Below are 24,950 nucleotides of genomic sequence, written 5' to 3'. Positions count from 1 at the left end.
CTGGGATTTTAACCAAGTACATTTAATGTTTTTGAGTCCTCTTTTGGAAAAAAGAAAGAAGATAAGGCATCAGAGATGTGGCAATAAGTTCAACTTAACTGTTTCTAAAACCTTAGCTTTGCAATTTCCTGACTTTTTACAGTTTGGTTCCTCAGCTTTGAAATTTCAGTATCAGTGCTATACTTCAAGTTGGTGCACAAAAGCTTTCTTTGTCTCACAAAGAAATTTACAAAGTCTGGATCCTACATTAGGGATCTTCTGCTGCCATTTTACTCAGAACCAATATTTGAACCTTCACAAGTTAGAAAAACAATCTTTCCTCAACTCTAGTTCAGCTTCTATTCCTACATGTTATGGATTTTATTTATTCTAAACTTGAGTTGAAAAGTACTTAGGGAAAAAAGATATTCAACTTCTAACAATTCGAGATACAAAGAATGGAAAAATTAGCTTATAAAATCTCTTTAAAGTTTATATGAAAAATGAAAGGATGTGAGACCAGTTTTTAACCTAAAAAAGCAGGTATAGTGAATACAATAGAGAAAATTTTCACATTATAAGGTTTACTTTTTTAAAAACTAGAAAAGGAATCCTCCCTGCCCATTATTTCTCCTACCAAAACATCAATGTGTAAATATGTGTGTGTGTATGTATAACTGTATCATCAGGCTAACAATTCCTGTTCCCCATGATCGTAAATGCACAGATATTAATTCTACATTTAAAAAATAATAGAAGGAAAAAAGATAAAACATTTTTAGGAATCAGTGAGAAAACTCAGCTACATACCTCTTATGACAGACAAATCATAAGGCAAACCAACCCATAGAATTTTTTGCTTTACCAAGAGATAAATAAGAATAACTGTGACTCCAGCGATCTTTTCCAGAAATTCACAGTAAGCCATAACTAGAAGCAGCTCTTCCAATGAAGTCAAATTTTACATTATACAAGTTTATAATATTCCATTCTGCCACCTTAACAACTGTCACTACATTCTTCTACAGAGAACCTTTTAAAAAAGTGTTGAAGTTTATATCAAGAACCATTATTCCTATAAGGTTTCTTTATTTGCGTTATTATATAATATATAATGGAATGTTTTGGCTTCATATTTAATGTATTTTTTTAAAGCAGTTGCCTAGGTATCTCTCAAATATTTCTCTATTCATTTTTTTCCTGCCCTGATAAGCATGCTGGCTTTTCTATTCCCAATAGCTTTTTTGTTTTTTCTTTTTTTTGGAGGTCAATTGGGGTTAAGTGACTTGCCCACAGTCACAAGGCTAGTTTTTGTTAAGTGTCTGAGGCTGGATTTGAACTCGGGTCCTCCTGACTCCAGGGCTGGTGCTCTACTCACTGCGCCACCCAGCTGCCCCCCCCCCAGTAGTTTTTTGGGGGATCCAATGCTCTTTGCCTTTTCTTCTCTTCAGTCAAGATATTAATCTTCATTAATCTGGGTTTCTGAGGTGTTTGTCTTAAGGCAAACAGGACATTTTTGCTGGTGGTAGGAGCATTATTAAGGTACAGTCTGGGGTTTGATATGGTTGACTGTAGGACAAGAATGAAGGGAGAGAGATCAGCTAAGGAGGTTATTGTAGTAATTCAAGCCCAAAGAGTTAAATTCTTAGGTTACAGTGATAGCCATGGTAAGAGAAAAGATGGATAAATCTAAGATATTTCAGAAAGAGAAGTAACAGGGCTCAATGAGAGATAAGGGAAGAAAGCTTCACGGGAAAGAGGATTGCAAATTTTCTAGCACAGAAGACTAAAAAAATGAGGGTGTCAAGACTTGGGAAGACCTGCAGAGAAAGATAATAAATTCTATTTTGGATCTATTGATTTTAAAGGAATGATGGCATATTTTCCAGGAGAAATCAAGGCAATTCAAGTATTCATTCCTTCCAGAAATACACAATAGGGGCAGTTAGGTGATGCAGTGAATAGAGCACTGTCCCTGGAGTCAGGAGGATCTGAGTTCAAACGTGACCTCAGACACTTGACATTTAACTAGCTGTGTGAACTTGGGCAAGTCACTTAATCCCAATGGCCTTGCCTTCCCCCCTCAAAAAAACAAACAAACCCCAAACAAAAATACACAATAGTTCTATGTGCTAGGCACTGTGGGTATAGAGTATATAAATTGTTCCCTACTCTCAATGAGTTTATAATCAAGGGAAACAAAAATAAATAACTATAACAAAAGGCAGTATATGGCAAATTCCAATGGAGTAAATCAAAATACTACAAAATTTTAGAAGTAGAGGTCACTTCAACTCATTTTACATTTATCTAACAATGTTTCTTCTTTTGTTTTTTAGTTACATTCCTACTGCATTGATCTGCTTGCTTGCTCTCTTTCCCTTACTTACTGGTATGTAAATATTTAGAGATATAAAATTTTCCCCTAAGTTCTACACTGGGTGCATCCTACAAATTTCGGCAATTGTCTCGTTGCTATCATTATATTTAATGAAATTATTATGTCTATAATTTATTCTTTTGTCCACTCTTTAGGATTATATTACTTAGTTTCCAATAAAGTTTTAATTTATGCTTCCATGGACCTTTTTGAAGGTCATTTTTATTGCATTATGGTCTGAAAAGATTGCATTTAATACCTCTGCTTTTCTGTATTTGGTTGTAAGGTTTTTATACCCTAATACATGGTCAATTTTTGAGAATATGTACAACTGTGAAAAAGATATAAGCCTTTCTATTCCCATTCAGTTTTCTCCAGAAGTCTATGATATCTAACTTGTCTAAAATTCTATTTATCTCCTTTACTTCTTTCTTATTTATTTTAGGGTACATTTATCTACCTCTGAGAGGGGAAAGTACAGCTCCCCCACTAAAATAGTTTTACTATTTTCTCCTGTAATTCATTTAACTGTCTTTAACAACTTGGATGCTATGACATTTGGTATATATGTGCTTAGTACTGATATTACTTCATTGTTTATGATACGTTTTAGAAAAATATATTTCCCCCTATTATCTCTTTTAATTAGGTCTATTTTTGCTTTGTCTAAGATCATGATTGCTATCCCCACATTTTTATTTTTTTTACTTCAACTAAAGTATAATAGACTCTGCTTCAGTCCATTATTTTAACTCTGTGTGTTTCTGTATCAAGTGTGTCTCTTATAAATAACATATTGTTGGTTTCTTGTTTCTAATCCATTCTACTCTGTTATCATTTTATGGGTGAGTTTATCCCATTTGTATTCAGTTATGATTTCTAACTGTATTATTTCCCTCTATCCTATTTTCTTCTGTTTCTCTTTTTCTCTCTCTCGACCCTGTCCCTCCTCAAAAATCTGTTTTTCTTCTAACCATGGTCTCCCTTAATCCATCTCCCTTCTCGTAACCCCCACCCTTTTCTCTTATTCTCCTCTTTTTTTTTTTTTTTTACTTTTTGGAGGGCAATTGGGGTTAAGTGACTTGCCCAAGGTCACAGGGCTAGCTTTTGTGTTAAGTGTCTGAGGCCACATTTGAACTCAGGTCTTCCTGACTCCAGGGCTGGTGCTCTACTCACTGTGCCACCTGGCTGCCCCCTTATTCTCCTCTTCTACTTACTTGTTAGGTAAGACAGATTTTTATAGTCAACTGAATGTGTGCGCATATATATATATTCTTTCTTCTTTGAACCAATTCCAATGAGAGTGAGGTTCAAGCATTTGCCCCACCCCCTCCCAATTTTGTGCTCCACTGTAAAAGTGCTTCCTGGCCTGCTTCTTTTATTTAAGATAGTTTTCCCCCTTTTTCTAGTGTATCCATCTTTCTCAGCCATCTATTTTTCTGAAATCATCCCAACACAATCAATTCACGCCTGTACCCTGTGTGGAGTCCTTTTAACTGCCCTAATAATGATAAAGTTCCTAGGAGTTACATATATCATCTTTCTATACAAGAACATAACTAGTTTAACTTCATTAAGTCCTTTATGACTTCTCTTTTATGTTTATGCTTCTCTTGAGTTTTGTGTTTGAATGACAAATTTTCTATTTGCCTTGAGTCTTTTCACCAGGAATGTTTGAAAGTTCTCTATTTCATTAAATATTCATTTTCCCTTGGAAGGATTATACTAATTTTCACTGAGTAGTTTATTCTTGGTTGTAATCCTAGCTTCTTTGCCTTCTAGAATATCATGTACAGGTATAGGGCATAAAGGACCTCACAGGTCATCTAGTCCAATTCCCTTATTTTCCAGATGAGAAAACCGATGCTCAGGGATGTTAAGTGACTTGCACAGGATCACACAGGTGATATGTGTCAGGTGGGATTTGAACCCAGGTCCTCTGACTCCAGACAGCACTACTCTTTCCCCTCTACCATCAATGCCAATATATCATCAAGAGCAAAAGTATACTCTCCTGAGAGTGGATCAATATCATTATCATCTTTTGTCTAAGTAGCCCAGCACAAGTTCAGAGCTAAAATAATATGCCTGAGAATGAAGTCTACAGGAAAAGAAAAAGAAGATTTTATTAGAACCTATCACCACAGTTCTTGAAGGAATTATTGGCTAAGCAAATAAAAACATATATAAGTATATATATATATATGACAAGTGATGATCATCAACAGTACTTACCTATTCGAAGATCTCTTTGTAAAACACTTTTATCATAAATGTAGAAAGACAAATACTGGAAAGTTCTTGGAATCTCGAAGTAAAACTCTTCACTATAAAATGGGCTAGAGAGAAAAGGAATACATTCTGTAAGGAAAAGTTCTGACTACCCCAAAGCAATATCACACCTAATAAAACAAATCATGTAATAATCTTTTTCTAACACATCCTGGACCAAACCAGGTTTCCTCTTAGGTTCTGAGAGGACCTAGGTCCCTCAGATTCCCATCAGAGAACTCCAGTGGTTTTATAAACAGATGATCACTTTGACTCTCTAGTGCTATGCTCACTCTGAAAAGACCTAAAAACATAAGTGAAGAAAGCACTGCTGACCCCATAATTTACCCCAAAGTGAGGGACACGAAGTCAACATATTTCAAGAAACCAAAGTTGGAGTGTAAAGGTTGCTAAGCAAAAAAAAAAAAAAGTCAAAATGTATGGAATAGAAAGTTAAATCCTGATCTTTACACCAACAAAATGCTCATTTCAAAAAATTAATTAAAAAAAAAAAACCAAAACAAAACAAATAAACACATAGTGGGTGGCTAGATGGTACAGTGAATAAAGCACAGGCCCTGGAGTCAGGAGGACCTGAGTTTCAAATCCGGCCTCAGACACTTAACACTTTCTAGCCGTGTGATGTTGGACAAGTCACTTAATTCCAATTGCCCTGCTTTCCTCCCTCCAAAAAGAAAAAAAAAAGATAGTGTTGCATATTGCATTCTCTGCTTATTGTACCCATGTAGCTGGCTGCCTTCCTTCTCCAAGCACTGGCTCTGCTCCCTATGAAGGAAAAAGAGAACAAAGAAGAACTTGCAGACAACCACAAAGGTAAACCAGATATCTATGTCCCAGGTGTTACTACAAACTGTCTTTCAAGGGGCAGCCCAGACTCTGAAGATGAGTGTGCAATAATTTGTCACAGTATCCCCCTTTAGAATCAGAAGCTATCTCAAAGATTACTAAATCTAAACTGTCTGAAAAACTCCCGACAAAAAGTAATCCAGCTTTGACTCAAACCCCACACCAAGGACATGGAATTTACTGGGTCAGAAGACAATCTAGCTCGTTTCTGGAGAAATCTAATGGTCAAGAAGCACTCTCTTGAGGGGGCGGAGTAGAAGCAGGGCCTCCGCAGGGCTCTGGCTTCCACCTTCCCCAATCCATGTAAAAAGGGACTCTAAACAAACTTTGGAGCTGCAGAACCCACACAGTGACACAAAGAAGCTAACCTCCCACTGAGGGCAGGCCAGCAGGAATCGGCCAGAGCAGCGCTCTGGGAGGCGAACCCAGGCCTCCATGAGCCGGAGGTTTTAGCCCCAGGGTGGGCCTGACCAGCCCCCGGCAGGAGGGACTCCAGATCACCAGCAGCTGTGGCCACTTCCAGATTCATCAACATATAGATGCAAAGGACAAAGTGAGAGGTCAGTGCAGACTGGAATTTGGGACCAGTAGCTGGGAGTGTGTCAGCTTTGCCCCCGGGGCAAAAAGCCGCTGAGCTGCCGGCTCGTGGCCTGCAGAGTGTAGGGGGACCAAGCGACCAGTCTGAGGGGTAATCTCTCTTCCTTTAATCTGCTTGGATCTGGATTGCAGTCTAGGGTGGAGGTCCTGGGGTGTATGACAAGCTTGCCAGAGTGTGTGGAGGTTTCAGCAAGGGCACCCAACTAATACTTCCGGTAGCTGAGAAAACTCCAAGGTTTGGGATGAAAGCTCCCTTGTGTAGTGGCAGAGTCCTACTGTGGCAAAAAGCCCAGGGGTCAAGTGACTGAGGGGCTATATGAACAGACAAAAGAAGCAAAACAAACAGAAGACTCCAACATTAGACTCCTATTTTGGGGACAAAAAGGAGCAAAGCATGGAACAGGAGGAAGACAGTGAAGTCAGAACTCCTGCACCAAAAGCTTCAAAGGAAAATACAAGCTGGTTATAGGCCATAGAGGACCTTAAGAAGCAGATAAAAAAAGTGGAGGAAAAATTGGGAAGAGAAATGAGAATGATGCAAGAAAATTATGAACTGAGAGTCAACAGCCTAACTGAGGAAAATCACACCTTAAAAAACAGACTCAATTGGCAAAAGAGGCTGAAAAAGGCAATGAGGAGAGGAATGCCTTGAAAAGCTGAATTTGCCAGATGGAAAAAGAATCTCAAAAGCTCAATGAGGAGAATCATTCCTTCAGAATTAGATTGGAGCAAAGGGAAGCTAGTGACTTTAAGAGAAATCAAGATGCTGTTAAACAGATCCAAACAAATGTAAGAATAGAAGGTAATGTGAAATATCTCATGGAAAAAACCACTGACCTGGAAAATAGATCCAGGAGAGATAATTTTAAAATTATTGGACTACCTGAAAGCCATGATCAGGGAAAGAACCCAGAAATCATCCTCCAAGAAATTCTCAAGGAAAATTGCCCTGATGTTTTAGAACCAGAAGGCAAAATAGAGGTTGAAAGAATACACCGATCACCTCCTGAAAAAGATCCCCAAAAGAAAACTCCTAGGAATATTATAGCCAGGTTCCGGAATTCCCAGATCAAGAAGAGAATATTACGAGTAGCCAGAAAGAAACAATTTGAATATTGTGGAAACACAATCAGGATAACACAGGATCTGGCAGCTTCTACACTGAGGGATTGAAGGGCCTGGAACAGGATATTCCAGAGGGCAGAGGAGCTGGGATTAAAACCAAGAATCACCTACGCAGCAAAACTGAATATCATCTTTCAGGGGAAAATATGTTCATTCAGTGGAATAGAGGACTTTCAAGCATTCTTAATGAAAAAACCAGAGTTGAATAGAAAATTTGACATCCAGATACAAGAAACAAGAGAAGCCTGAGAAGGTAAACAGGGAAAAGAAATCATAAGCCACTGATCAAAGTTGAACTATTAACAGTCCTATATGGAAAAACAATAATTGTAACTGATAAAACTTTTCTCAGTATGAAAATAGTTGAAGGGAACAGAAATATATATATATATGTCTATTTCAGAGGGTATATGGGCATATGAATACATGTGTAAATGTGTGTATATATATATATATATATATATATGCTTACAGGTATACATAGATAGAGGTCACAGGACCAATTTAATAGGAAAGGATGATACTTAAAAGGGGAAATTAAGAGGTGAGAGAGGAATATAATGAGAGGAGATGGAGAGAGACAGAATGGGGTAAACTATCTCATAAAGAAGAGGCAAGGGAAAATGGTTACAATGGAGGGGAAGAATAAGAAGGCAAAAGGGAATGGGTCAACCTTATTCTCACTGAATTTGGCTTGGGGAGGGAATGAAATACACACTAAATAGTGTATCTCACCCTACAGGAGAGTAGGGGGAAGGGGATGATAGGGGGATGATGGAAGTGAGAGCAGGCTGTGGGGGGGAGGGAAGTTAGAAGCACTCACTTTTGAAAAGGGATGGGATCAAAGTAGAGAATAGAACAAGTGGGTGGTGGGATAGGAGGGAGGGAGTCTTTTACAATATATCTACTATGTTAATGTTTTCTATTAGCTACACATGTACAATCTATACTGAAATGCTTATCTTCCCAGTAAGGGTGGGTGACAAGGGAGGAAGGGAATGAATCTGGAATTCAAAAGTTTTAAAATCAAATGTTTAAAATTATATATACATATATACTATTATTAATACTATCTTACATGTAACTGGGAAAGAAGATATACAGGCACTGGGGCATAGAGATCCACCATGCCCTTCTGGAAAAGTCTAAGGGGGTATGGGAGAAGATATGGGAGAGAGCAGATTGGAGCAAGGGACAACCTGTGGGACTGATATTTTGGGGCGGTGGGTAGGGGAAAAATGGGGAGAAAATTTGTAACTCAAAATCTGGCAGAAATTAATGATGTAAATCAGAAGTTAATAAAGCATTTGAAAAATGAAAAAAAAAAGAAGCACTCTCTTTCTGAGACTGCAACCAAAGTTAACTACAATTGTTAAAGAGGTTCTTGCATTCTTCTAACACAATTTTTCATCTCTACAGCCACTGCTACAGTAAAGCAGATAGGATTGATGGAAACTATCCACCTAAATTTAAGGAAATAATAATATTTATTCATGTATATTAGTGTGCTCAAATCATGGGATATATTGACAAATGAGATGCAATTTATTTTGGAGAACTTCATTCATTGGTAAGGTTAGTGCTCAATTAAATGATTTATAAAATGTTTCCCAGAGAATTATTTTACTTGATCATTAGATAAAATGCATGTGAAAAATTTTTTAAAATTTCTAATGAGGGAACTTTCAGAAGCCCGCTAGTCCAACCCACACCTAAACATTCATTCTCTTTCCTAACATACTCAATAAAGCCATTCCTTGAAGACTTCTTAATTTGAAGGAACCTGCTACCTCCTGAGAGAGAACATTCCACTTTTGGACAGGTGGTACAATGGATAGAATGCCCAGCCTGGAGTCAGAAATACTCATCTTCCCAGGCTAAAATCCAGCCTCAGACACATATGAGCTGTGTCACCCTGGGCAAGTCACTTAATCCTGTTTGCCTCAGTTCCTCATCTATAAAATGAAATGGAGAAGGAAATGGCAAACCACTCTAGTATCTTGTCAACTTCAAATGTGGTCATAAAGAGTTTTTCTTTCCCTAAATTTTCTTTTTTGTGATTTCTAATCAGTGCTCTTAGTTCTGACTTAGGGAGTTAAGTAGAAATTGTTGGATCACCCTTCCAATATTTCAGAATCCTTCAGATACTTGAAGATAGAATGCATTCTGACTGCAACATTATTCCCTTTCAAGTCTTCCTATTTCCAAGTTAGATAATTCTTTAATCCTACTGCATGATCTCAAAGCCCTCCACTATGCTGGTTGTCTTCCTTCAGAAACTCTCTAGCTTGCCCATGTCCTTCCTGAAACAGTGGTCCGGAAGAGAATATAATATAACAGATGAGGTCTCATCACTTCCCTAATCTTGCACACAATCACTCTCTTAATGCAGCCTAGATAATAAGTTTTCTGGAACACCATAGCACACTGCTAACTCCTACTGTGTTTAAAGTCCACTAAACTCCTTGATAGTTTTAGTTGTGTTTACATTTGGGATTACATGTCAGGGTTTACATTTCATATAAATTTAACTAACATTATTTATCAAGTTTACTACTAACCTTAATGACTTTTCAACAACCTGAGTACGAAAAACTTCTTCTTGGTCCAGATTTATGGTGCAAAAACAATCTCTCATTTTGTTGGGTCCAGGATATGGCAATAAATTCTTGGCTTCACCTGTTGGCACAAATTGACATTTTTTTAAGTGCTGAAAACTATAAACTATGAATACTAGATTCATATGTAAGTTCATTTTAATTCAAACATATATGTTAACAATGTGACACAAAAGGGTGCTTTAGACTTAAATAAAAATAAAATTAATAGAAGCTAAAGAAGCATGCTAAAGGTTTCACCAAGAAAGTTTGACTAGAGTTCATTCTATGTGGGTAAGGTTATACTGAAGATCCAAGTGCGGTGCCTGGAGGGATCTTGATGGAACAAAAAGTATGGGTGCTAGAACTGAATGTGAACTTAACCAAAGTAATAGTTCTTCACAGTAAACTGCTTAGTAAAGCACAAGGAGTACGAGAAGAGGGTCGAGTGATACGGGTTCTACTCCTTATTTTAAACGAGGCCCAGTCAAACAGGCCTTCTTGCTGTTCTTCATGAAGATAACGTCTCCTCCCTCCGTGCCATGCCTTTGCACTCGATATCCTCTATGCCTTGAACACAACCTGCTCACCTGTGCCTCCCAGACTCTCTCGTTTTCTTACCAACTCAGGCCAAATTCTCCTTTCTACATGAAATCTTTCTGATTCAATTTCCCTCCCCAGATGCTAGTGCCCTTCTCCCCAGATGTCCTTATAAGTAATGTGTGTGTGTATATACATGTATGGATACAACACACATTTTTATTTGTATGGGTTTTCTCTTCCAAGAGAACATAAACTCCCCAGGAGCAGGGATTGTTTCACTGTTGTCTCCCTACCTCTAACACTTAGCAGAGTGCCTGGCATGTAGAAGATGCTTAATTAATTCACTGAACTGTGGGAATTGGGGCAAGAACCATACCCAAGAGCCAGAAATCACCTGAACTTCCTGAATGAAAGCACTTAACATCTATACATTAAAATTCCCTTCTGAAAAGGGACAGATTTAAATGATTTCTAATGTTCTCTCTAGCTCCAAAGTTCTATGATCAAAAACTGGAAAATGGAGACAGAAAAATGACCACAGATCAAATGGAAATCAAAAGTTAGTCCATACCAACATGCTCTGAAAGAAATCTATCAGAAATGAAAAACTTGAAGTGACTAGCACTAATAAGCATTACTAAATAAAGAAAATCCATTACTGTGGAATTGTGAGATATTCAAGCTATGAAAACTTAACAGAGATATTTGCAAGGTTATTTTAGGTAAGGCATTTTATAAAGTGTTACTTTCTAATGTTGAATGCTTGCATTTACAGTCATCTAATCCTACCTTATATCTCATAAAGAATTCCTCCTTCTAAAAAACACATTTTTTTAGAAGGTATCAGTTTCTGAATAAATGTCTAAAATGATGGGTAACTCACTACTTTTGAAGTAATACATTATACTTTTGGACATCTCTAACTTAGCAAGTTTTTCTTGACATTAGCCAGTTAGATCCCTGAAATCTCAACACACTGTCCTGAGTGAAATCTTACATGATTGGGTTAAAAAAAAGTCAAATTCTCCTTATACTGTAAGAGCCCTTCAAAGACTTGAATATAATAATAGGCATAACTTCCCTGCCTTTTCAGGTTAAATAGTGAATCAAGGAATAATTCAGAGTTGGGAGGGACCTCAGTGCCCAACCTACCTCTGAAATTTTCTGTGACATACCTGACCAATATGGGAGGCCAAACAGGACAAATTCAGGGCCTATTCCATATGATAGTCCTTCAAATACCCGAGTGCTATCGGGATCTACTTTAAATCTTCTTTTCTCCAGGCTAAAGGGACTTAATTCTCTCAATGGCTCCTCTTATGATACAGCCTCAAGCAGATTCTGGGGCACTGCTGGTTACCCTGCTTGGATACTCTCCCATCATATTTTAGATGATCTTGCTGTGACAAGCAAAATTGAATATGATATAATCTAGAGATGATCTGAAGATGGCAGATTATTAGAGCAGAGGTTCTTACATGTATTTGCACATTTTTTTAAATTAATTTTTAATTTTTTTAAAAATTAATTTGTTTGTTTACTTGTAGTTTACAGGATTCAATTCCACAATTCCTTGAGTTTCACATTTTGTCCCCTTCCCCCCCCCCCATGGAGGCATATAGTCAAGTATAGGATCTGTAAATACTTTCACATTATACATTAGTCAGGTTATAAAGATGGATTGTATCAGATGGAATGAAAAATGGTAAAGAGGGCATAAAACCAAACAATAAAGGGAAAAAGATCAGGTATTTTGCTTCCATATGGATATAAACTCAGTTCTTTCTAGTTCTTTCTCTGGATGCACACATTTGTCTCCATCATGAGTCTTTTGGGATTGACTTATATCACTGCATTGCTGAGAAGAGTCCAGTCTATCAAAGTTGGTCATCACACATACATTGTGTCTGTAATTGTGTACAAATTTCTCCTGGTTCTACTCTTCTCACTCGGCATCAGTTTGTATAAGCCTCTCCAGGTAAATATGAAGACCGTCTGCTCCTCATTTCTTATGGCACAATAGTATTCCATAACATTCATATACCACAACTTGTTCAGCCATTCCCCAATTGATGGGCACCCCCTTAATTTCCAATTCTTTGCCACCACAAAAAGAGCTGATATAAACATTTTTGTACATATGGGTCTTCCTCCCACTTCTATGATCTCTTCTGGGATAAAACCCTAGGAGTGGTATTACTGGGTCAAAGGGTATGAAAGTATTTATAGCCCTTTGGGCATAATTCCAGATTGCTCTCCAGAAAGGCTGGATCAGTTCACAACTCCACCAGTAATGCATTAGTATTCCAATTTGCCCACATCCTCTCCAGCATTTGTCATTTTCCTGTTTTGTCATCTTAGCCAATCTGACTGGTGAGATGTGGTACCTCAGAGTTGTATTGATTTGCATTTCTCTAATAAATAGTGATTTAGAGCATTTCTTCATGCATGTATTCGCACTTTTAAAAATGGAAAAGAGAGGGAGAGGAAGAGGGAAAGAAGGAAAGAGCGCTATCTGTATTTAAATATAACTGATTTCCTTTGAAATCCTGTTTTATTTTATGCATTTAAAAACATTCTAAGAAGAGTTCATAGGCTTCACCAGACTGCCAAAGGAGTACATGACACAAAATACGATAAAAACAGCTCATATACATGTACTAATCTCTTTATTCTGGAAAACTATGCCTCTCTAAGCAACCTGGGATCACATTAGCTTTTTCAGCTCTTATATCACAGTCTTAACTCATATAGAGCTTACAGGTTTCTAAACCCCCAGATCTCATGCAGACAAAATACATCCACTGTCCCTTCAACCAACCCTAGAATACAGAGTTGTTGTGCCTTACTTCATTCTGGTTCTACTTCTCTGGTAATCTCCAACCTGTCAATATTCTTCCGAAAAATGTAGCGTACACATCAGGGATGTATGTGTTTGCATGTATGCTCTGCACAGGGCAGAGTACAGGAAAGTATCAATTCCTTTTATCTGAATATTACACTTCTATTAAAACTGTCAAATATTATACTAATTTTTTAAACTACCAAGTCACACTCTGACTTACACTGAGCTCACAATGCAGTAAAACTACATGTTGTTCTGCAGTTACTTTTTGAAATGGAGGGTTTTACATTTACCCTTATTAAATTTCATCTTATTGGATTCAGATTATTGTTCTAACTCGTTAAGTGCTTTAGATCAGAATCGTGTCATTTCCAGTAATGGTTCTCTTTTCCAACTCTGTTCCATTTATACATGCAATAAAGGTTGCCACTGTCAATACAAGGCCACTCAACACAATTCAACAAATATCTATGAATAATAAATTCTCATCAGACCAGATCTAAGTGCAAAACCTGTGATGATCCATCAGGTAACTCTCTCAAGGTCTTCATTAGGCCATTGAACTGATTTCAAGTTCACACAACTCTACCACTACCTAGTTCATATCTTTTCATTTTTTTATCCATGAAAATTAAGAAATGTTTTGTCAAATGTCTTACTGCATTCCAGGTTATGTCATATCTACAACATTCTTCTGAACCACCAACTTATTAACCCTATTATAAAAGAGAAATGAAGCATATTCTGTCCTTACCTCTTTTTATCATTTCCTCTGATATTCCTGATCATATTTATGTGAATTAATTATTTTTATTTTATTAAGTTCTATAAAAAATACCCCTTTGGTAATTCAATTAGTATAGCATTAAGACTTTTAAAATGACTTTGTTAATATTATCATTTTTATTAACTGGCATGACCCAGTCATGAGGACTGAATATTCCTCCAGCTACGTAAGTAGTTCTTGATTTCTTTAAGGAGCATTTTCTAATTGGATCTTGTGTCTTGTGTGTAGTTTGGTAGACTGAGCCCTAGATATTTTATGTATTTTGTAGTTTTTAGGAATGGTTTTTCTCTAATATTGCTTCTTGGATTCTGTTATTATTATCTAGAAATGCAGTTAATAAGTTTTGAGAGTTTATTTTGGAGCCTGCAACTTTATTGAAGCTATTGTCTCAATTAGTACTTGCTGATTCCCTAACTTTTCCAAATATACAATCGTATCATCAGCAAACATGGATACTTCTGTCTGCTGAGGCTATCTTTATGCCTTTAATTTTTTTCTCATCTTACTGTTGATGTTATTTACAAAATTACATCCAATAAAATAAAAGTGGGCATCAAGGCATCCTTGATTTATTCCCATATTTATTGGAAAGAGTTCTAGGATATCCTCATGGCATATGATGCTTGCTTTTTATTTTATTATATATGTTTATATATATATATACACACATGTTTTTAAAACATCCCTCTATGCCTGTACTTAGTAGAGAATTTGGCATAAATAAGTATACTTTTTGAAATGCATTGATTGAGATAATCACGTAAAATCTTGAGATAATCCTGTAAAAACTTGAGTAGGTAATATGGTTAACTATGTTGATCACTTTCCTAATATTCAACCATCATCCAACTTGGTCATAATAAATTTATTTCTTAGATAAATTGCTATGGTGGGACAGGATTTAAAAAAAAATGGAGTCAAAGTTCATTAACGATATTTTCTTTCTGTTTTATCTTTCCCTAATTTAAATATGAGGACTATATTTGTCCCATTAAAGGATTCTGATAGGGTACTTTCTCGAATTTTGAGGATAATTTGTGAAGCATAAATTTGACAAATCTTCTGTGAATCCATCAGAACCATAAGTTTTTTTTTTTTAATTTGGTACTTCCTTCCTTCACAGCAGGTTCTGCTTCCTGTTTCTAGATTGGGTTATTTAACATCTCTATCGGCCTTCTAACAGTTTGGGAATTGTATATTTTTGAAGGTGTTCTGTTTCTTTCGTGTCCTCAGTTTTTAACTGTCTTAGCTCTAATTATTCTTTTTATTTCTTCTGGTTTTTAAATTATTTCACTTTGATCATTTGATATCTTATGGATATAATTATCTGTCTTTTAATCAGATTAGGAAAGGGTTTATCAATTTAATTAATATTTTCAAAGAAGAGGTTTTAAGTTTTATCATTATTTGGGTTTTTTTAAATTTCCAGTTTATCTATTTCTCCCCTAATTTTAATGTTTTCTCTTTTGTGCTTATTTTAAATTTGTTTATTTGTTGGCTAATTTTGAAAATGCACATTCAGTTCTTTAATACTATTTTGTTAATGTATGTTTATAGGAATATGATTTTCCCCCTCAGGACTGCCTTAACCATATCCCAGAAATTTTGGTATTGTGTTCCATCATTTTCATTTTCTTTCACGTAACTGTTTCTATGATTTGTTCTTTAACTTACTCATTATTCAGGATTTCATTATTAAGTCTCCTTAGGTCTGTGTCTTTTAATTGTAGTCCCTAAATCAGTGGCTATTTTTATAGCATTGTAATTTATAAAGGATGTATTTACCATTTCTGCCTTTTTGCATTCATTTGCAATCCCTATGCCATAACAAGGGGCAATTTTTTAAAAAGTTCCAAATGGGGATGAGAAATACATACATTCTTTTGTTGTCCCATTAAGAAGATGCTTTAAATTTTTTAGCTCTAGTTTCCCCAGCAATTTGTTCAGTTCCTTATTTTCCCCTTTGTTTATCTTTGTGTTAAGACTTCACTAAAACTGAAGTTTGAAGCTTGGATCTCCATAGCAACAGAAAGAAGGGAGGACCAAATTGTGGAGATGTGTTTTGTTGCAAGCTCGTGGGGCAGTTCAACTAATGCTGCCTTGCTACAGGTAGTGCATGGACGATGGAACAAATGTGCACTGAGTGAGCTCGAGTTAAGTATTATTTCATGGAGTTTTTAACCTCATTTTGGGTTCCTGGTGTCCTTGACCAAGGCAGAAGCTTAAGTTGTTTTATTTTTGTTTTGGAGACTTTTTGAGCCACCATAAGGATCAGAGAAAATGTCTAGTCCTCTACCGTACCAAACATCCTTTCCAGACCTAGTCCATTACATTTTTGATTACGCCAAGCTTATTCCTCGTGACCTACGTTTCTTTTTCTAATTACTCACAAACCAGGTCTTCGATAATACTTACTAGATTAAATTTACCAGTAATCAAAGTCAAGTTTTAGTCTAAGACTTGAAACATCTACCTTTTCCCCCTTTTTGAAAAACTGGGACATTTTATTGGCTGAGTTTTAAAAGCACCTCTGGCATCCTTCATGATTTTTGAAAAATTACCAACAGCAGTATCCCAAAGTTTTTCAGTGCACTAGGATACAGTTCTTTCAGAACAATTATTTCTGCACAATCATTGAAGGTAGTACCTAGGTAATATCATTCTTACTTTTCACTTCTCTTGGATCTCCATTAGTTCATTTGTAGTTAGAATGTAAGCTCCTTGTTCGTATGCATGTATTATATCATTCTTGAACTTTATATCCCCAGAACCTACCACAAGGTCCCATATACATTAGGTACTTAATAAATGCTTATGAACTGACTGGTTCCAAGTTCATCATATTTTGGTTATATTTCCCAATTTTTTCCCTTTACAAAGGAAACAAAAAACTAGAATAATTGTGCATTTCTACTTTCTTACTTATCTTTCTCTGATAAATTCCAAGCAACAGTATTGTACCTTTCTTTGATCTTCCTCATGTCCTAAATGTGATTTTAAAAGCATCATTTATTATCTTTTGAATTCACTTCAAAAATTTAAAATCAGTCAGTGAATTCCCTGTGTATCTATATGGGCCTTTTTAGACAACTCCAACCCCTTTTCTTCTTAAATGGAATTGTATTTTAGGAAAACTTTTTGAGAGTATCTCGTTAATCTAAAGGAAAGGACAAAACTAAAAACTTGGGGTCAGAGGCACAATAAGGAGACAAGAAGAACAATCAAATAAGAGAAAGGATCACAGGAGGCAAAATGGACAATCTGGATTACACAAAATGTAATGGTTTATGCACAAACAAAACCAATGAATCTAAAATTATAAGTTAGTTAAATAAGAAAAAAAAAATCTTTGCAAGAAGTTTCTCTGATATGGATCTCATTTCTAAAATAGCTAGGGAACTGATTCAGATTTATAAGAGTCACTCCCCAACTGATAAATGGTCAGAGGCAAACAGGTGGCACAATGAATGGATGGCATGCCGGGCCTGGGATAAAAAGGATCTGAATTCAAATCCAACCTTCAGACACTTAATAGCTATCTGACCCTGGCAGACAAGCCCTTTAGTCTACTGTTTAGTTTGCTGAGAAATGAGGCTAACCACTCTTTTAATGTGGTTCTAACTTCTTAAATGCCTCTTTTCTCATACTTCTTACCCCTCTACCCAAATTTTTTCCTCTTTTGCTCCTCAGAGGAAAACTGGCCTTTCTTCCCTGCAAAGACCCAGCCCTTTACCTGTGCCCTATATCCTCACTTTTCTCCATAGTAAAATGAGGATAATAAAAGCACCAATCTCCCAGGGTTGTTGTGGGGATCAAATGAAATATTTATAAGGTCCTTAGTACAGTGCCTGGCATGTAGCAAGCTCATAATGTTTCCTTTCTTCCTATTCCCTTTTGTCTCTTCCCGCAGCTTGTTCCTACATTTCTTCTTTCTAATTTTTGATCTTTATCTACTAATCTCTTTCCTGTTGCCTACAAATAGGCCCATGTCTTCCCATCCTTAAAAATCTTTCCTTTGGTACTGCTATATTCTCAGGCATCATTTTATATATTTTTTTCCTTACCAAGTCAAACTTCTAGAAAATGTTTTCTGTGTTCACCACTACCCCTTTCTTATCTACTGTTCAATAAATAAGTGAGTATTAATTGTTTACTGCATTCCAGGCACTGGGCAAACTTAAGAGTAAGCAAAACCATCCCTTTCCTCAAGGGGCTTAAGTTTTAATGGCAGAAGACAACAGATAAAAGGAAAATACTGGGGTTAGGGGAGGGCTGAAGCATGTGCTCAGTGCAGGGTTTGAAAATTGCCAGGAATGAAAGAAAAATCACACATGAAGCACTTGGTATATGCAAAGCGTAAATGACAGACAGGCCTGGTTCTGGGGTGAAAGCTTATCAGAGCGCAGGATTCCAGGGGCAGAGTCCAGGTTCTCATGGGCGACGCCCTAGGAAGATGAACAGAGCTCAGATGGAATGATTTAAGTGGCTGGGAAATCTCAACCCTTTGAAATAGGTATTTTTACCCCAGTGTCTCTTAAAAACCACTTCCTTGAGGGTGACTAATGATCTTTTAACTGCTAACTCAAAGATGTTTTCTCAATCTTCAACTTCCCTGACTTCTCTGAAATTTTTCACATTGACCACCTCCCACACTCTCCTAAATTCTTTCTCCTCCCTTGACTTCCATAACAGGGCTCATTTTTGGTTCTGCCTGACCTGCCTAACCACTTCTCAGGCTCCTGTGCTGGACCATCACTCAGCTGTGATTAAGTGTTCAGTATCTGAGGCTGGATTTGAACTCAGGTCCTCCTAACTCCAGGGCTGCTGCTCTATTCAGTGCATCACCTAGCTGCCCCTGAGTTGTCAATTTTAAAGTCAAACTAAAAATCTGTTGTGCTATTATTGTTCTCCAGTCATGTTCAGCTCTTTGTGACCCCCTGGGGGTTTTCTAGGCAAAGATACTGGAGTGGTTTGCCATTTCCTTCTCCACCCAATTTTACAGATGGGGAAACTGAGGCAAACAGGGTGACGTGATTTGCATAAGGTCACACAGCTAGGAAGTGTCGGAGATGAATCTTCCTGACTCTATTTAGCACTTTATCCCTCTTTACTTTATTTTGTACATGAATGCATGGCTTGTCTCCCCCACTGACAGCCACAAAAATTTAGTAAGCTCCCTAAGGGTAGGACTTTTTTCTTGTCTTTCTATCCCATTTGCTCAACAGTGTCTCTTGCATTTAACGGGTGGGTTAATGTTTATTATTATTCTTACTCAACTGGATGCTCTAGAGCTGGAAGTACCATCAGAGTCCATCTGGTACAGTCCCCTCATTCTACATGCAGGGAAACTGAGATTCAGGGAAGATAAGGAACTTGCCCTAGGTCACATAAATAAGAAGGGAGGGGAGAGGGAATAAGCCTTTATATGGATGTTTACTATGTGCCAGGTGCTATGCTAAGGACTTTTATAAATACTATCTCATCTGACCCTCACAACAACCATGAGGAAACTGAGGCAAACAGGGTTAAATGACTTGCTCAGGTTCACACAGTTAGAAAGCATGTGAGGCGGTATTTGAACTCAGATCTTCCTGACTCCAGACCCAGCACTTTATCCACTGTGCCACCTAGCTGCTCTATGTGAAAACATAAAAACATGATCATCTTAGCATATAATCTTTGAAAAATAATTCTGAAAAACCCCATTAATTAATAAATATGTGGTACAAGAACTAGATCCTAAGGTCCTGCTGTACACAAGTTGTGCTAGTTTTTTTTCCTAAAAGGGCAGAAAAGCTGTCTCTAAGACTTGATTGGTCCAGCTTCCTAGCTGCCAAGACATAAAAAGGAGAGCAACCCAGAGGGAACATCTGCAAATCAGCTTCCCTTCTCACCAGATGGAGCTGTGCCTTCTTAAACGAGTGCAGTATCCCTGCTGAACTCCTGCCCAATGTTCTTTCTATGCTCTGGCTAAGTAAACTTCCTTTGGATAACGATCAGACGAACACTCTTGGTTCCAGTATTGAACCTGAACTTCCGGGCAGGCATCAGTCAGTCAATAAACATTTATAAAATGCCTAAGTATCAGGCACTATGTTAAGCACTGGGGATACGAAGAAAGGAAAGACAGGCCCTGCTCTCCAAGAGCTCACAAAATGCAAATAACTTAACAAGCTATATGCATGAAAAATTGGAAATAATAGAGGGAAGGCATTAGAATTAAGGGGGATTAGGAAAAGCTTTCAGTAGATGGTGGGATTTTGGCTGGAAGCTGAAGGAAGCCAGGGAAGTCAGGAGGCAGAGATAAGGAGGAAAGCATTCCAGGCATGGGGGCAATCTTCGAAAAGATAATACTGGAGATGGAGTGTCTTGTTTGAGGAATAACAAAAGAAGCCAGTGTCACTGGGAGAAGGTCACTTGAGAGAAGAGGATGACCCTATAAAGCTTAAGGAAGGTGATGGGGAAGAATTTCAACAAGATGGGCAACCCTTCTTTCCACCCAGATTTCCTGACAGGAACAGGGTAACAGTTCATCTCGTGCATAATAGCTTTTAAAATATCAGATCCAATACAGGCATGGATTTATAAAGGAAATTGGATCTGGAAGGTATATATGTTCATGGAGACCTAAAGTCTAATGTAATAAAAAGATTCAATTTCTTAAACTTTTCATTTTTTTGTGATGAAATTATTTTTCTTCCTAACCTCATTTTGTTACAAGTCCACAACCTTCCCTCTAATATGTGGCCTCCAAGCACAGAAGGGAAGGAAGTTGGATGTACTCTCCCCATCTGGTACTCCCTAAAAACTGTACTTGAAAAGTGCTAAGGCAGGTATGCTTTTCTCAGAAGTCTGAGGAGAGTTCACAGCCACCTCTGAAACCAGCAGTGAAGTAGCTACAGGTAGGCAACATGGGGAGAGTGCATCTTTACCCTTTTCCCCCCCAAGAAATCACATAGAAGCAAACTTGAACTTCATGTTTTGCTCAGTGCTGCCTAGTTTATCAATGTAGTTGGAAAAATTTCTGTTTTCAAAATACCCATTGCAGCAGAACTGACTGTATTTGCTAAAATTGAGGACTTTAAAAAACTTTAAAAGTTCCTTTTATTTTGATCTCATTTTTATTGATAGCTTTTGCTTTTATATCTAAGCTTTACGCTTCGGACTATTTCCTATCTGCCCAGTGGCTGAACCCTCTTTTATGTCTTTTTTCTGTAATTGAGTATGGGCTCCTTGGGAGAAGGTACTGACTTACTTTTAGCTACATTCCCAGCATTTAGCACAAGTTTGGCACATGTTTAAGTGCTTCATCAATGTTTTATCTTTCATTTCCTTTTGGTAAGTGTCACAATGGATCAGAAAGACTAGACATAATGTGCCAGGAAGCACAGATCTTCCAACACTCGGTTTAGTGGGGAGCTTGGTGGTGCTGGAAGGAGCCTGCAAGGGAGATCTTCTAAGGACCCAGAAGGTTGTGAACTCCAAACATGCCCCAAACTGACACTGGAAGTGAAGAGAGTATACCATAAGAAGACCTTGCTGGTAAGTGTCTTGACAATCCTTAGGGTCCTTCTGTGGTTTGTAATCTTGACCTATGCTTGCAAAAAGTTTTTTATGTTCTCTTGATTTTATTGTTCATTTGTTTCTGTTGTGTCTGACTCTCTGTGATCCCATTTTGGGTTTTCTTGGCAAAGATACTGGAGTGGTTTGCCATTTCCTTTTCTAGCTCATTTTACTGAGGAGGGAACTGAAGCAAACAGGGTTAAGTGATTTTTCCAGGACTATACAGCTAGTTAAGAGGCTGGATTTGAACTTGGGTTTCCCTGACTCAAGGCCCTGTGCTCTAGTCACTGTGCCACCTAGCTGCCCTCTCTTGATTACTGTGCCTTAGTTTATTGCTTGAGAATAATCTTTTAGCCCTATGTGATTATACAGTTGTTGTTTTGCATGACTTGGATGGAGCAACTGGTACTCAGATGTTCTGTGAAATTCTGGCTTGATTTCCTCATCTCACTGGAGGTACAGCTCTTCCCCCAAGTTTAGCTTTGGGAGAGAGCAGGAGGCAGATCTGTTCTTAGCCTTGAGATCACACCTTGGAAAATTCTCCTAGTGAAGCTTTAAGAATTATAAAAAGAATGGTACTTTTGCTCACAGAACACTTTAATTCTGCTGTATTTTATATTGATTCCCTGTGCCCACCCAAATGGCCACCCAGTTGTACTACCTTATTCTTAGACTTGTCGATTAGGTAACTTTTTACTTCCTGGATAAGACACTATTGATAAAAATTAATTCTTATTTCCTTAATTAATTGGACCTAATTTCACATCCTTTCTCAGCACCCTATTTTTAAGGAAACAAAGTTACCATACATAAAAATAATTTACTATGTTGCTTCACTAAGCTTGCAATGAGTAATATAATACAATGAGTAAAATCCCGGAATATTATATCCATAATTTTTTAAAAACTTAGCATATGTATTTAGCATATGTTTTATTGAACTCGAGAAGAATAGATTGAAAATGCACTATTATTTAGTCAGGGTAATTTAGGTAGACGTTCCTGACTACCAGCTATTCCTGGAAAGCAGTTATATGCCAAGTTCACAGAATTATTATAATTTCCTTTTTGACTATCATGCTATATGTTCAAGATGACAACTATGAAGTACAAAACATTACTTATTAACTCAATCTTCTCTTCATATACTGGATTGCTAAAGATTATAGTTAAGGGATGGCATTTGTCTAAACTTTGGATTGTTTTATTATTTCCTTTCAATCCTTATACAGAATGATGGGTGTTTTATGTGCAAAAATCTTTGTCACCATGGACAGTCAGATGTTCATGATAACTGTAACAGTAATTCATTGTATACTGAAAGCTAAGAGATAACTCAGAGGTTGCAATTCTTTAACTGATGCATTTGTACTTTTAATATATATCTAGATTCACGCATCATTTTATTTAGAAGGCCAAACAAGGAATAATATTTGAGTGAAGGTAAAATAAATCATTACATTTAGGACACTACTTCAAGAGTCTGCTAGAAGGCTTCTCACCTTTTATCCCCCCAAAGTATCTCTGAATGTATTTGTGATTTTGGGGATAGGAACTATAAAGGTTTTCTTTTGTAGCCAATACCATTATACAATACTGTTATGTAATATAGCAAAATCTAAATGAATAATTTAGTATTTCAAAATGCAATATGTTAATGACTTAACTTTTAGAAAGCTTCAATTAATATCTAATTTAGTTGCCACAAAATGCCTTGTTTGTTAGTAGTCTTTCATCAGTCCATAAGACACTACTTGCTTTTTGAGGTGACTCACCACACCCTAGACTAGACATTCTCCACATAGCCAAAGTAAAACTGATGATTGTAGCAGTTATGTAGATATAATTTTAAAATTACAGTATTTTGTTTTGGTTGAAGCCTGTCATTTCATCAATGTAAGGAATTCTGCCTGTGGAAACTTCCTCTCACTCTGCAGATTGGTTACCCTCTCTAATTGACAGTCTCAGAGAGTTGCCTGGGGCATGGAGAGTTTAAGTGACATGCCTTTGGTTAGGAAGAAGGCAGGCTGGACTGTGAACATAGATCTCCCTGACTGCAGGGTTGGCCTTCGATCCACTCTGCCCTGTTGCCTCTAGGAGCATATGTTCAGGTGTGTGTGTTTGTTTGAAGGCAAAGAAAACAAATTGGTAATGCTTGCTGATAAATTCAAAGCAAGCATTCCTGAGGTTGAGAAAGGTAGTAGGAACATACCTAGGCTACTATTTTGTTCTTTCCATCAAAATATCCCATTGAAAAAACTATAGCTCTCACAGAGGCATTTAGGCCTCTTCAGAAAGACCAGTAATTACTGTCTTAGGAAAAAGAGGTAAAAAAAATTAGTTGTTTTTCTTTTCTTCTTTCTTTCTCTTTTAAAGGTTACTTTGGTGTGTATGTAATGGCTGTAATGACTCATACTTGAAAGAAAAATGAGGTTGAAACAACACCCACAGAAGGCTGTCCTGACTGTGGCAGAACAAAACAGAAGCATAAATGATTGCTTTATTTTTTTATTTTATCATTGAGCTTTTGGAATGACCGGTGTCTCTGAATGACTGTTTCATTACAGAACTGCACAAACTTTTCATTGAATGAGTTTGCTTCTATGAGATCTGAAACCACTTGAATGCAGAAAACTGCACCACTGTAGAGTAACCCCCAAGCTGTAATCCTTCCTAAACCCACTTCCACAAGCAAACATCAGGTCTTTGTCAAGGTAAAGTGCCACATTTATGCATATCTTCTAGGGCAGGAGAAGTTGGTGCCATGGTCTCCAACCAAAGTTTTAGCCATCCCAAGTTGCACTCAGCTAGCCCATCCTACGAGAAGGGGAGGGGGGCAGGCCCTATTTTATTGCAATATTTATGCATTGCATTTCTCAACCATTTAACATGTATAAAACTATACTACCATTTTTATTATTGTTTTCAACTGTGTCACTGATGAAAATTTTGAGTGTTGTGGCCCTAAAGCCACTGTCCCCATAAGCTCTGTGGTTCTTGTTGCCAGAGTTTGCAGAGAACTTCTATGCTGATTATGGAGAGAACTAAGCATACAATGGAATGAAGGATTGGTGGATTTGCAGTCAAAAGGCCCAGGTCCAAACCTTGGCTCTACCATTCACCTCTCTTGAGGTTCTAGATAAGTAGCTTCACTTCTCTGCATTTCGGGTCATCTGGAAAATGAGGAGGGTAGACTAGATGGTTTCTAAGAGGATTTCCAGCTCTAAATTTATGATCCTATGACTGCATTGGCAAGAGGTTTGGAAAATTAAATAAAATATTTGCATCAAATATTTTAGATCCAAAGCATATTTTTTTCATTACTTCCTTCAATAAGCATTTAATCATTTTGCTTCACCACTGGGCAATCTCAGATGCTCTCTCCTCCTCTGGCTT

At 37.2% G+C, this 24,950-nt stretch overlaps 1 protein-coding gene across 4 annotated transcripts in view; it reads right to left on the bottom strand.

The window, feature by feature from the left end:
- RASA2 (RAS p21 protein activator 2) overlaps positions 1 to 24,950 on the bottom strand; it is a 143,915-nt gene that overhangs the window by 107,470 nt on the left and 11,495 nt on the right. For all 4 annotated transcript variants that reach the window (XM_069104648.1, XM_069104649.1, XM_069104650.1 and 1 more), the window contains exons 2-3: positions 9,781 to 9,898; positions 4,595 to 4,698 (exon numbers count right to left, since the gene is read on the bottom strand). In XM_069104648.1, coding sequence (XP_068960749.1) covers positions 4,595 to 4,698; positions 9,781 to 9,898 — 222 coding nt within the window. The remainder of the gene's footprint in view (positions 1 to 4,594; positions 4,699 to 9,780; positions 9,899 to 24,950) is intronic.

This window comes from Petaurus breviceps, unplaced genomic scaffold, assembly GCF_028583685.1.
Source record: "Petaurus breviceps papuanus isolate PSGF00001 unplaced genomic scaffold, PetGlider_PUasm1.0 688, whole genome shotgun sequence".
Taxonomy (NCBI): Eukaryota; Metazoa; Chordata; class Mammalia; order Diprotodontia; family Petauridae; genus Petaurus; species Petaurus breviceps.
The sequence above is the reverse complement of the archived record's forward strand: the minus strand, read 5'-3'. Positions and strand labels throughout refer to the sequence as shown.